This window comes from Trichoplusia ni, chromosome 4 (assembly GCF_003590095.1).
Source record: "Trichoplusia ni isolate ovarian cell line Hi5 chromosome 4, tn1, whole genome shotgun sequence".
NCBI classification, from domain to species: domain Eukaryota; kingdom Metazoa; phylum Arthropoda; class Insecta; order Lepidoptera; family Noctuidae; genus Trichoplusia; species Trichoplusia ni.
The window spans coordinates 7,930,061-7,945,424 of NC_039481.1; the positions used below are offsets into that span (position 1 = coordinate 7,930,061).

At 37.6% G+C, this 15,364-nt stretch overlaps 1 protein-coding gene across 1 annotated transcript in view; it reads right to left on the reverse strand.

Moving 5' to 3' along the window:
* Positions 1–11,928, reverse strand: part of LOC113492872 (division abnormally delayed protein) — a 96,038-nt gene extending 84,110 nt beyond the window's left edge. Inside the window, exon 1 of the mRNA XM_026870577.1 lies at positions 11,200–11,928. Coding sequence (XP_026726378.1) covers positions 11,200–11,335 — 136 coding nt within the window. The 5' untranslated portion in view covers positions 11,336–11,928. The remainder of the gene's footprint in view (positions 1–11,199) is intronic.
* Between the last annotated feature and the right edge of the window lie 3,436 nt (positions 11,929–15,364).

Consider the following 15,364-nt stretch of genomic DNA (forward strand, 5'->3'; position numbering starts at 1 on the left):
CGCCCCGCGCCCGCGACACACACGTAAATCACGGCGCGCGTTAAGTGCCGCTATATAAATATACTTGCAGATTACTTGTCCACAACAATCATATCTTAGCTCTGCTTTGTATTCCACAGTTGCACAGCATATCTGTGTACTCAATGTGATTTCCCACGAGGACTGCACGTTTTCTCTATTACGTTCGTTTCATGAAATATGTAAAATAATATATTGTAATACAGAAATAAAAAACGACTTTATTACTACAATACTTCAGAAAATCGAATAAGTGAAAAATATTTCCAGATCGCAGACGTGAAATTGAAATACTTTAAGAATTTATATTGAAGCAACGTAGTATACGATCGCTGACTCAGGGTCTCGCCCCACCTAAAATCCAACAAAAGAGAGCATGAATCGATATCGTTTGGCATCGGGAAGTCAATCGGAACGAAGTATTCGAGTTATCGCAATATTATATCGAGTGACAATTCGATCAGACGAAGTGGCTTGTCACGCACTGATTTACAAGGCATGTGACCTGTCGTGCTCCATTATGTATGCCTACATTAATAACCTACACTCATACCAGAATAAAATAATTGTATACGATGGAGTTAATATTTGATTATTCTGATCTTATCATTATAAATTATATTTGTAGACGTCATGGTCGATAAATGGCTGTAATAAATTGTTTTGTCAAGGTTTGCCTAACGATTTGATGAAAGTTGTGAGTGTCCATTTAACAAAGCTCTTAGTATAATGATATCCTTGACGTGCTCACTCCTGAGCGCGGAGTGCTCGCACCAACATATGGTTCTCCCGGCGTGACGCGGCCGGATCTGCTAAATATATTTTATGTTCTCGCAACGGACGCGGGCTTAGGACTAAGAAATCGAATCACATACAGACATCCAAAGAATTTCACTGAAGCACGTCGAAAGGAATGAAAATAAAATAGAAAAAGGAAATATTTGATTTGTTAAATGTTTTGCTGAATCTCATTCCTAAGCTCGTCGCGTTTTATCGACGAATTCTTCCATGTAGCAAAATAAATGCTAAAGTTTACGATACATAAAACTGTAACTGAACGTTATGTTTTTTAAATCGTTTAAAATCTCTTCCATCACTGTATTAGTCCACGTGACATCCTGTTTGGTCAGGACACTTCTAAACTGTTTTATTCTTTCCAGTTCGAACTGGTTCAGCAAATAAATTCAGTGAACGACGACTCATCGAGCGAAACGATTACATGAGGATAAACCAATTAGGAAGATACTGCAAGAACAGACTTTGTTTCAAGATCTTATAGATATGTAAAATGTATTTGACTAAAAGGTAATATATAATTTACTTCACAATGCCGTCATTCATCCGTTTCTGTATTCAGGTATAACAATATGATTTCATGCGAACCAAGAGTGTGCACATTATAACTGCAAGCTTCTAGCACTAAGTTCAGTGTAACTTACCAGAAGTTGGAATGCATCTAATTAGTAAGTAACGTAACCTGTTAAACTTGGAGTTCCTCTAAGGAGGTGCACCACTCTGTCTAGTTCACGCTTTAACGTCTACATTCCAGAGAAAGTGTTGGATTAGCCGTTGTATTATGATAAGTCATTACAAAGTTTTATAGTAATCGTAGAAGTTACATTGTATATTTGTGATATCATAGCATTCAAAGATTAAGTACTAAAATAGCAAGCTAAAACTACTAGCGGATCCCTTTTAATGCATGTCAAGCAGCACGAGCTAATAACGTCCCAGCTTTAAGCTTCAATCAACACAAATCAAAGCATCAGATCTTAGATAGCAGTATCTGCAAGCAATCACTAGAGTGCAGCGGTCGCCGGGAGCGATTCGCCATCGAGATATGACGTGGCCCTCCGTCACTCAATTTATCGCTTGATTAGATTAATTTAATCCATGACACTGAAATGGCCCTCTTCCTGTACCATCGGAACTTGCCATCATACCTCGTTAAAGATAAGAATTCGACCGAAAACGACAGCTCCCAGTTTACCAGCTCCCCGAGCCGTGGGAACGATATTGAAATTCATTTTCCGTCTGAGATAACCCGGTTACAGGAATCGTGGGTGCGAACCTAAACACTTCATATTTGAAAACCTTTATTTTCACATTTAAACATTCCATCATGTCTAGCATACGTTATCTCTGTAATCTTTATGTATTCGCACATTCCTCGAAAAATGAAGTACAGAAATAAAACAATAGCAGTAATGTTATTCATTATGTTAGAAAAAACTGTGAGAGCCGCGGAGCTGGCACCAAATTATTATTCACAATACGTTATTACAGTTTAAGGTGATAAAGTTTTTTAAGTTCTTGACAATATCTCAAGAGCTTTTATGTAACAACATAATAGAAAGTAAAAGAGCTTTTGTCACGGTCGGGCGTAAGACTGCAAAATGAGTCATAACACCCAGGTAAGGAGATTATTACCCGAGGTAAATGAGATGACAATAAAAGTAAAATGCTAGAACAATATTTCTAGAGAATGACATCAGGAGTTTCAAAATAAACGTTATGTGGGGTAACCGAAACAGAGCTGTGCTCATTGAACAAGCGATCATTTAGCTGGAAACAACGGAATATGATCTGTAATAGAGCGGACATGAGCAAATTGAAGCGTGCTAACATACATTAGTGTGTGATGAACAGGACGTACAGGATCTAAAGGTTCACGTTACATTCGTACCAACATACTAATGTTCACCAAACATTTGATACTTCACACATTGACATAAAGCAACTGAATTTACCTTCAAACCAACATATCGCAAACACACGCTTACCATCAACCAATAAAAATAAAGAGCAAAGAAACACCTCGTTGTCTTTGAAAGTCTGATTTGGAAGAAAGGATTGCATAATGCATGATAAGCATTATATCAAAAGTATTATTAGAATCAAAATTCAGAACAGCAATCCATTCAGTATGTGCCTATTAGTGATTAATGCAGACATTATCAACTGTGTCATCAGCTTTGATCTAAAATTCGATAGGTAGAGATATCTCGATATAAGAAGCATTATGAAACTACTTGATTCTTTCATAACTTATCGGCATAAGCCCCAGATGCATTTTCAGGGATATTTTTCCAATTTCCAAATTTGTAGCTATTCAAATAGTCCAGTGGAACAGGTGGTCGGGATCGGTCACGGGTGTGGTGACCCAAACACTATCGGTTTCACATCTACCGCCCCGGCTTCTCGGCTCCGATTACTGTCACCACAATGACTCACAGGGTTAAACTTAAGGGACCAATCAATACTAAGGGCGGATTTCACGAGTGAATATAAACGTACCTAACGATTAGTAACTTATCCCTTTGGTCCCGATTAATTGAATTCAGAAGAACCCACTTGCTATTCACCAAGATAGTTGATATCATTCATTATTGTATTAATCTCGGTCTTTGCGAACTTAGTTCTTTGGACGGATCAGGGAGAATCGCCCTAACCTTTCTTAACACCATCTAATCTTCTGATAACCTGTATTTATTTTATACTATTTATTAGGTATTTTAATTGCTTCCACACTAATGAATGAGCTGATTAACATTTATGAGATTATTGAAACCCGTTTCCGTCACCGTATCTCAGAAATATTTCTGAGCAGTCACAACAAACATGACAGACTGCTTGTGACGGACGGGATCAGCGTTGTTTAGACTAAAGGGCTATTTACACGATATTATCCAGTCCTGTACATTTGACCCTGAAATTTCCGTACATTTGACTTGGCTCTCCTCATGACATTTTTTATGGTGTTCCCATATTCTGTTAACATTTTCATATGAAATCTTCCCGGAGGTATGACAAATGTTATGCAACCACGCGTTGGTCAATACTTTTCGTAAACCATGAACAAGGCAACTGCGAGAACTGTGCCTGGTGGAGTATGCTTTCTCCAAAGGCAACAACCTAATATAGTACTTTATATTACTCTTGTTAGTTCTTTCGCATATCATTAATTGATGTTGCGAGAACTTCAGCTCATGAGGACGCCTTAAACCTAATTAAAAAAACAATTTGATTTATTTAATCTTAACGCTTACTACTTGAACTAGTTCCATGTCGTCCAGGATAGAGAATCGTGGAAGGACTTGGTAAAAGCCTTTGCCCAACAGTGAGGCACAGTGGGCTAGATAGCAAAAGAAAAGAACAAGAGTTTTATTAAGAAGTCCTAATTACACGACGTTTTGATATCAACCTTTGGAGACAGACTTAAAAGTCATAGAAAAACCTCATAGAGACATGACGATGACGTCATTATAGTTATATAGGGGACCAGATTACAGCAGGGGGAAAATTAGATACAAAGAAGACAATTACCTCGACGTGCAAATACCCCGTAAGTGCACATTCATCGCGCGGTATGTAAGAGTAAGTTTACACTGAACTCTGACGATAACCCGAGCCACAGATACAAAACGCCGGAGACGGCCGGAATAATTAGCACGCTCTTATCGCGCTTTAATTAATTCTATTGGGAGAGCGCGATCGATGCTCGCTCTACCGAATTCTGTTTAAACCTTCAATGTTAAATACTTTTTTGTCTTTGTTATGTGCATCGTTTGTATTGTTTTTCGGCTAAAACTCCAGATTGAAAAAAATGTCCTCGAGTTATATTATATCTAGTATTCATTAACTAGTACTGACTATGACTTTCACACAACTAAGTGTATTTTTAGGATTCTGTATCCAAAGGGTAAAAGCGCTAAGGCACCGCTATCTGTCCGTCGTCATTCACCAGGCTATATCGCATGAACTGTCATAGCAAAACAATTAAATTCTTTGCAGATGAAATATTTCTATTATAATTGTCGTTATAACAACAAATACATAAAATATCAAAGTTAAAGAGACGTTTGTAATTAAATTTAACAGATTTGTTTTTTTTTTACTTATACGGAACCCAGTGTCGCTAGTTCGACTTTTCCTTGACCATTTTTTAAGTATGCTTGTGAGTAAAAAATGAAAACGATTTCGTTTTTAACACAGAAATAAGTAATTATATACCATGATTACTTTTAAGTTTATTGACAGCTCTATAATAACATAAACTAACATACATATTTAACGAATTCTCGTTGACATTCTCCATCTGAGCCTACTCCGCCGCCGACTGTACATGCGCCCATTTAGACAGTTGTCCAATAAAAAAAGCTGTTAGCGCCTTAATTGCTCATAATCACGCTATTAACTAAGCAAGTACTTTTAAATTACAGCTGTAAATATTAAAACACATTAACGTAACGCCAGAGGGAAATATAATATATGTCCCATGAATAACAATAAGAGTTCCCCCACAGGAAGCGCTCAGGATAAATGGCTGTAAGACGCAACTTCCGATATCATTTCACCTTCTTAATATATTCGATGAATTCAGTCCATTTAACGGGTATTATGGCAGAACCGATACACTCGCTGCAGAAGCGAGTTCTGGGAAGACAAAGGGAAACAAGTGTTACAAAGATAATATGGACAATAGGCGGGTGCCACCCTTGTTGATAATAACACTTTTTAACTCACAAAAGTTTGTCAAAACGTATAAACAAGAGCGCGTCTCTGTCCGGCGCGGGCGCAGCGTGGGTGTACCTGCGCGCAGGTAATGGCGGCGCCCACAATGGCATTCCGAGCATCCGAAATGAATCAAGATTCGGCGCAACAACCAACGATGACTAACGCCTCGGACCCTTCTGATAAATTACAATCATAATGGCCACCTCTATTATTGTTATTGGGGATGATTTCATTAGGATGCGCCTGCGCACCTGCACCCACGGCCCGGGAACGACGCTACTAAACGTAAACCGTTAACTGTCAAACATATGATTAGTGTTTCTTGTTAATTGGATAACAAAAACTACCAGCCGTGACTTGAATTACAAGTGAACGAGTAGAAGCGGGGTCGCCGGGGTCCACCGCCGAGGCCCGAGCGCCGGACCAAATTAACAAGTGTATCCCTAAATGTCATTTATGGACAGGTCGGGCGTGTTTATTGGAGTGAGCCAACAAGTCTTCCCCACTAAAACGACTGGTTCCATTATTTGTACGCGGCGCGGCGACCTCCCGCGCCGACGGGAACAATGAAAGTGAGAGAGGGCAGGAATGCAAACGGGGGGGTGAGGGCAGGTGCGGCGCGGGGGGGGGGGGCAGCGATCCCGGTTCCCAGGCGAGGAATGCCAGCACGAGCAACAAAGCCTACCCGCCGCCATTCACCCCGCCCCCCTCCCCCGTCCCCGTCGCACCGCTAGTGGTTCCGTCCCAGACACGTAATTTTTCGTGACTTTCCCCTAAGTAGCTTTTACGAGGCCGTGAATCGGTACTCGATAAGTTCGATATTCAAAAATCGTCGCGTGCCCCTATTCGTAAAAGGTAATTTCGCTTTATTTTTACCGACGTGATCGGCTAATAAATTATGTACCTACCGACTTGCGGTCTGCAGTGTACGGAATCCATTATGAATCGGCGTCGCATTTAGCTCATGCGACTCGATGTAATGTAGCGCAAAAATAATGTACATACTGTGTGATTATAATAAGTGTTATTGTTCCATTCATGCAGACCGGTCGTGGTTCAGGGACGGTGTCGTGTGGCCAACAGCTGACTCTTAATTATTGCTATTTAAACATGCGCTTAAACATTTCCCATTACAGCTCCGGACTACATGAATAAGTTTACTTAAACCACGTCATTAATTAAAACAATGGGCGTTATATTACACAATGCACTTAACGTTAATTAGCAGATTTTTTAAATTCTTCATAGAATTATAATAAAATGAACAAACAATAAAATTTAAGAAGCGACATAAAAATATGTTTGCAGAAAATTAAATGAGCAACACCCGCCAGCAATTTAATTAAACTAAGCTTGTTTCGAGCGCGTGATGTAAGTAATTCTACATAATGATAACATATATTTTACTCACTCTGAAATTTATCAACAGAAGTTCCCAGATAATACAAAAAAAAAAACAATTAAAATCTTAGTTTCCCCGCGCTACAGTATTACCGGCCAGTGCCATTCAGTTGCCATAAAGTTTATTATTCAAAGTCATTCGTTTAATTGTCTTTCTTCATAATTGTTTCATGAATCGGTGAAGCATTTTGTTTTATTTCATCGTTGGCACATTATTATTATTTTTTTATTATAGGATAACCTTTCATTGAGTTGTGACTTGATTTTAAATCTCATTTTAAGAAAGTTATATTATTTTAATCCGTTGAAAATTGAAGTACGGTTACTTATTCGCAGCGTAAATTTGTCTCTTGTTGTTAATAAATTAATGTTTTCCGAATAAATGGACGAAAACGATGTCTTTATCAGGGACCAAAGATATAATGACAGGTGGATGTTACACATTCATTTACAACTTCCTACTTCATTTGGCAACCGTGTACGATTCTTACTTCATATCTTTAATCATCTGAATGTTTTACCAACGGCCCATTACTCAAACTATTATCGTTTTTTCTTTGTTAAAACTCAACGTATTTGCCACTTAATTTTATAAAGTAGGAATAAATAGACATTTAAGTAATTTTAGAACGACTCTACATTAATTTTCATTTTAGTACGAAGGTTAGGTATGAGTGTTCAAGATTTGAGTTAATATTATCAGTGTCGTGGACATATTGTTAGAAATAATACAGCGTACTTGTTGCTAAGAGATAAACAATAATAATAACGTGTTCAATGTGTTGTACACCAATAGTTATCTCTATATTAATGTTATTAAGATACTGTTGTTACGTAAAGATTCCATATTCAAAACTGACATAATTGTAATATCTTCTTTAATCTTTATTGGTTTAAGAAAACATGCATTCAGCCAGCAAATACTTCTTTGGGATAATTTTATTATTTCTTCGTATAATGATACCTTCTTAAATAATTTTGAATATTGATTAATTGCATTGAACAGTGCATAAAACCGTTACACATTACTTATTGATCTCAATGTATGAAAACAATGACGGATTGTTACGCAATCACATTAAATGCGTGCCACAAGTAAGTATTGTTCGTTGACTCATCAGCCAAATGGCCACTCCAATAAAACAAGAGGACTAAAAATACCTAAACCCAAAGCCATAATAAAAAAGTTATGCCTTAAAAAATGTAAATGAAAAAGGTTCGCATACATTCAAAATGCGTTTAATAAAAATAACAATTTACAAATTCAATTTTGGAATGTTCATTTAAATTTGATATGAGTAATATCACACATGTTTGACGTATAGCTACTGCAGTAGGCTAGAGCTTGCATTGATGTGTTGTATGCAAATGAAGCGATGGGCCGATGAATGCAGAGCTGCCACAGACCATTGTGCACTAGAACAGAACTTCTTTGAACGAAGGAATGCCAATGAAAACCTCTTTTCATAAATTGCTTGTATTTGTAGACGGTAGCAACCTCCTTGGTAATAATAACTTGCGATCATCAATCAGATTGGCAAGCGTGGTGATTATGGAATTATTTCTTACAAGCACTCGTTATTGCGGTCTGAGGTGGCCCGTGACGTCATCAACCTCGATTCTATAAACCATTTTTAGTATCAGACATAGGCAGCACTACACTTTAGTAGCAGACACTATAATCGACGAAGAGGGAGGCAGAAGTGTTTGTATTAGCAATATAGTAATTAGTACATCGATGGGAATGATATCATAATGTCTAAACGTAAATGTTACCATAAGAACGGAGGTTTTGTAATTAAAACAACGATCTTTTTTCAATTTTCATAGTGAATATCTTTCAACAAGCTCAGTTTCTGTGCCGGCGACATTTGTACATACTTTAACGTTTACCGAATCGCTTAGAGGTAGGAAAATGACAAATGAAAGTCACGAGGCCTGCAATGATTCTCATTTCCACACATTTGGCGACTCAATCAATGCTAACACTTATTATAATGTCACTCGTCCACAGACACAGATCCCGAATCGGTGTGATTCGTGCGTGAGTATGCCACATGACTCTTGCAGCCAAACTCACTCACTTCATATTCTATATTGACATCATTTGTTGATGAGCATGCAATCATAGGAGCGATCATACTACACGCACAAACATGTAAACATTCGTAAAATACTACTAGCTAATACATCTTACGAAGGTGATATTTACTGATAGAATTTGCGACCATAAATAGATAGGTATGAAGATTAACTTAACTTATTATGTAGTTGCAGTGATGAAAAAAAAGCCTTTGACGTTATTAAAAAAATGCACCTATTTTGGTCCCGATTTTTAACAAATTGTATTAATGAGACCAAAATTATTTGTTAGGCATCAAATTAAAACCTTATATTTACTACTAAGCTATCTACACTTATGCCTTACACTGTATCTGTCTGTATATTAAATCTAGCAATCTTTTAATTCGTATCCTGGCAACACGCCGAGACGAGGCAAAGACAATTACTTTTTCATGGTATTGTTTTATTACATATTGCGTACTAGTAGAGTATCAGTGGTCCGTGGAAACGAGCCAGGAAAACTACGGAAAGGACGCAGAATAAAACACTCGTAACCACACGTAAATAATGAACGCGTTTAAATGTTGCGTTTATGACGATATCGTATTATATCATAAGACGATTTCATAACCATTTTGTAGCTCTATATAGTATCAGATGCAAGAAGGTATAAAGTATAGATTAAATACTTTTTTCATAAAAGGTGTAGGAACTTATTTCAAAATATCAGTGATACGTAAACCTGTCAAGTGCGACGCGGACTCGCGACACAGAGGGTTGTAGAAATAAAGGCTAAATATAAAGAAATTGGCTGAGTGATAAATATATAACTTGTGTGTGGGCACCTTTAAATTTATTTGTGCCACCAACATATTTTGGACCTTGACGAGCGTTGCTTAACCTCTATATATTTTTTGTTGTAGTGACAGCTGTTCAACTATCTAGCTATCATGAGATTCAGTCTGGTGACGTATTTGGACATTTCTGATCTTTGCCACGCAAATAAGAAAATTACATCAATTACAATAAGTATAGTCACCTATACTTACGTACTCTACATTAATTCACAAGAACCGAACATTAACCCAAACTAAATAAATAACATCAACCCCAAAATGCTTCAGTCAACACGGGAACACGCGAAGTAATTAAAGTCTTACACTTAACCCTAATACGCTACCAACTTGTTAAGTTAAAGTTGAGAACCTGTGTTTAAGTTAATCACGGCCGCAGTAATAACTACAAGTAACCGCTATTTGTAGGGAAAACAGTCGCGTTACAAGAGATCGTTTGATTATTACTAAACATTATTTATGGACGGAATATAATTGATTTAACACTGTGTGATTATATTATAGTTTACAACGCGAATATTTCATTAATTGGAAACCTTTTCATTTTAATGCGTTTGTATAATCTAATTCCAAGTCTTACTTCTTCAGAAACAAGTTGGACTTTTTATTAATAGACAATTTACAACAATACGCTGATCATTTTCATACATACTAAATAATATCAATGCGAAGACCATATTTTGACGGAAAAAAATGTCTTTATACATTTCAAAGCGCCATGAAACCGAAATGTAGAGCGTACAAAATGAACATTACACATACAAAGAGTACAGCTATGGTATGGTAATCAAAGGGAGAGAGATTTATCCCGAGCAAGAGAGAGGGATGGAGCCGGAATTCCGCTGCTTGCAAAACGCAGGCTAAAGACACCATGGGGTCTCCGCACAACCGCCATACAGCCAGTACGTACCGCATGTACTATGTAGAGTCGTCAGTTAAAACATGATGAACTACACCTTCTGGACACGACTAATTATAGAATAGTTGATAAATATGTAGACCAGACGGGGTATAAATTATTTATGTCCGCAGACAAAACGATATTATGTAAAACAGAAATGTAGAGCCCGACGTTATCAAAAGAATATCTTCGAGAACAAGCACGAGAATAAAAGAATAAAGACAATTTATCTCGCAAAGTAATGAGTTAACTTAACCCGTAACCCGAGTATGTATAGAGTCTGTATGTATATTGGAGATCCCCTTTAACCGTCAAACTTCTACAGTTACTCTAAACTTCATAAAGTTTAGATTTCACTGAAAGCTTTGGTAATTCTAAAATTTTTGCACCGATTGTGTTCCCTTAGTACTCTACGAAGGTCTGGAGGTGTTTATATAACCGCACCTGGTACGTCGTTATCATCAGCTGTTACGTTGTGCCTCGCGAGGAACTCGTCGGCGAGGGCGCACGAGACGCCGGCGGCGGCGGCCGACAGCCTCGCACACGCCACCAACAACAAAATCACCACAAAACACCTCATGTTCACAACCAACACAAATTATTCAAACAAAGTTTTCAAAAGGATCGCGTCAGTTTCTTCAATAAACACTCGCGAGCGCGCGTTCGTCGTGTCGAGCGGAGAGCGCGACACGTGCTCCCTCATCGGTGCACATTCCCGGACTGACCGCGCGCCGCCAACCACACCGCACAACTTTTAAATTAAGAACTGAAATAAAATTGCTCGAATCTTGAGCTTTTTGGATTCCGAAACTGGTATTAATTTAGCGTTTACTCGATTATCTGGATGACGTAAGGCCGTGTTAAATTTGTAAAAGAAGTGCTAATCAAAGAACATTGTGTTTAGCGTTTCGAATCGTAGATTTTAGCACGAATCATCGAATCAAATAGTTTTTCGTGATTGACGGAGTTGTTACGGCCATAAAATGTAACAAAAAGTGTGTATGAAGTATGTGTTGTTAATATAGTTTTGCATGTCGGTTTGTTTGTCGCAGACAGTGTCGCTCCGGCGTGCGGGCTGCGGCGCTGCGCGCGCACCGTATCGAGCGTCGCCGCCGCTCGCCACTAGTGTGCCAGCCGCTGTGTGGAACGTCGGCCTCCGATCACCTAACACAATAGTAAATAAATATTTGCACAACAAGTTGAATTGTGATTGATGGTGATGGAAATCGGCAACAGTGTCAATATTGAAACGGTAGCCGGAGTACTCGAGAACTAGCTCACAGTTCGTGCAATTATTCTGACAACACTTTCGAGTTTTGGATTACTTTTTTTTTGTTTGTCTTGAAAGACGCTAGCGGATATACTTACTACAATATTAACGTTAAGCCATTAAAATATGAAAGCTTTTAGTGGAAAATAGAGATTGTCAACAAGCTACAAACAGGATACTTAACAAGATAATTAACAATTTTATGTTTAAAAATTCTCATTCCTAAACTCATTGAAATTAATTACAACAAATGTATCAATTCAACGAGTCGGCCGTAAGCTGATAGCTCTATCATAAATAGTTTATCTTTCATCTACCATTCCGGGTCGCCGGGCGCTGTCCTGAGATGACGTGTGTAATGAGCCGCACATGCCGCGCATACCGAACAAAACAATTAAATGCTCTCAAAGCCACAATTTTCAATGTCAAGGATGGATCCTGCGACCAGCGCTGCATACAAAACAATGGATATTTGTGTTGTTTTTTAATAGTTTTTGAGTTATTAGACAATGCTATGGCGTCTGAAATGACCCATTCGGATGATGAATGCGTGGAGATGGCATATTTGTAATTTATCACCGATAGATAATCCAGGTAGGGCGTTCATTGAGAGGCTCTGGCCGCGTCGCCGCGCGCCGCCCGCCGCGCCCCTATTGTTAGTGTGAGACCGGCGGGCTGGTCGCGCAGGACATGAGCGGGAGCGGTGGAAATAAACTCGAAGTGAGAATGTTATCTACAGTCCTCCATGTATTCTGTTAGTCAAACAGGACTTGGTCGGATGAATAAGTCTACACTGACTTAAGTCATTTCTTCAGTGCGTGTTAAGCACCTTACTTTTCTTAAGTCTATTTTTCTGTAAATATTTTTTTTGTTTTTATAATTATTTATTTATTAATGATTCCATCATATTAAATACGAAAAGTAAAATAAACAAAAAGTAGAAGATTAAAAAATCTCTCACTACACTAATTATTCAGTTATTAATGACAAAAACCACACTTAATATCCCAAAAATAGTACCACCTGGGTGGTTTAAACCTAATCGCTGCAGCTCATACCCTGTCCCGTCACCTCGCGCCGTTAATATATCGACGTAGTCCCAAACTACAGTCGGCCGCGGCCATCACAGTTACCAGTAATAAAAGGGACGTCTCATTTATTATTGACAAATATTTCGCGCTGAAAAAACCTTTGTACCTCCAGTCAACGGAAGGCGCCACATTCTAAAATTTTATTGTATTTATCATGCACAATATACAAGGCACTTTGGCGGCGAAGGCTTTTATGGCGTAAATAATAAAGAACAGGAAATTATATCAATTCTTCAAAGTGTTGCAGCTTGGGGAGCGAACGGAGGCATTCCGTGAGTGCGTTTATGTCTTTTGTATGTAAGTGCGCCGGCGCATCCTTAGATGTATTCAGCATTCTTTGTGAATGACTCGCTGAGCACAATTACGATGTAATGTACTTATGAATTGAACTGATTTAAATGTGTGTCGATCGGAGAAAATAAAACGATGAAAATTAACAATTTGTTACTTAATTCTTTAAATGATAAATATAATAAATTTGCAGACAAATCATAAAAGGAATAGTAAAAATAAAACAAAATTTTATATACAATGATGCACAATAATCTAATTTATTTTTTGTCACTAAAATATTTTTATTAAATGCAACAAGATGTATTAAAATAAAACACACCTGTCACCAGACTCCTTATAAATCGTAATCTAATTAAACGGTCTCCACACGGCTTTAAATCGCGTGAAACGTGTCTCGTCGTGTCGACACAAGTCTAAACGATTAGCACTGGCACACACAAAAACATTTTAAATGTAGAAAAAAAAAAACAAAAAAAAAGTAGAGAAAAACTCGGTCCGTGCACAATGGTCGGTGATACCGTGAATAATGTTCACAAATAAACCGGGCTGGGTCCCGGCCGGCCACCGGGTTGCCGGAGACGGCAGGTGGTTACACGCTCCTCAATACGTGTCAGGGGTTGACACACTATTTTAGGATTAACAAGGTGCTTAATAAAGGAGAGAAAAGTAAGATTGCACTAAATCATCACTTATAAAATACTTTTTGCATAATTAAACTCTTTTGTTAATTGTTTAATTCGCTTGATTTCATTCTGAAATGCAATTCGGCGTAATGTAGGTATAAGTGATTGCTCAAATTTCAAATAACATGATCATTTAGAACAGATTCTATATACTGAGAACTACTAAATTCAATTGAAGTCAAACCATTCGCAGACAGATTTATGAATATGTAATGCGCTATTTCATGTGGTTACATTACTTGGGCTTCAAACAAGCTACGTAAACAAATTGCTTCTGCCAGCAAATCTGAATATTACATTAGTATTAAGATTGAATTTCATACTGTTACTTTCAAAACTACATATAAAATTACTTCGAATACATTTTTTTTCTATTAGTTTAAGTCCATAGATTCCGACTACAAAGAATGTCGTACAAACTTCGCCGATTACACTAATCAATTTCAAATCACTCACTAATCAACTAATTCACTTTGATAGCCAACTAAAACAGTCAAAGCCCTGCAATGATTTTTTTGAAAATTGATCATTATATAATTATTCACAAAACTATATATTCTTTTTATGTTTTTGTTTATTTTACCTAAAGGATAATATAAAAAAATTATACTTAAACGAAAACAAAACCTTATTGCCAATTACAAATCTGCACGCTGTGTGGGATCTTTGACTACCCAACCCACGTTATAGTGCTACGTCATCACACATACATGAAAAAAGCACCTGATGAGATGATGAACTCACACAATCCTCACTGCCAACCCTAAACCCTACAGAAGAAATACCACCATCTCTTAAAGTAGTCTTTCGTAAGTAACTTTTACGTAGTGCAAGTGAGAGCCTATGTACCTTGTAGAGCGCCATCCCACTTCCACAACAGTGATAGTCTTAGTTTACAAGATGGTGGCAAGGTGGTATGTTGCTTGTTACCTGCCACATCGCACTATCACTCGATTACTCGACTATTTCCAACCAATTAATCATTCTAACTCCAAGCTTCAATTTCTGACAACGGAAAGAATGTTAATCGAATTCAATACATTATTAACGAACCCCGCATTCTAGTCAATGAATGGAAATGCTTTTTTATACTGCAATGTAAGCAAATTGAATTTTGTTAAATAAATAATAGCACAGTTGTTATTTCGCCGGAAATTAAAGCATTCGGAAATATTAACATGTTCGTAAAATAATAAATGCTCATTATGGCTAAAGCATCGTAAAAAATATTGCGAATATTTTATTGAAATGTTAATTGTTCTGTGTAGTAA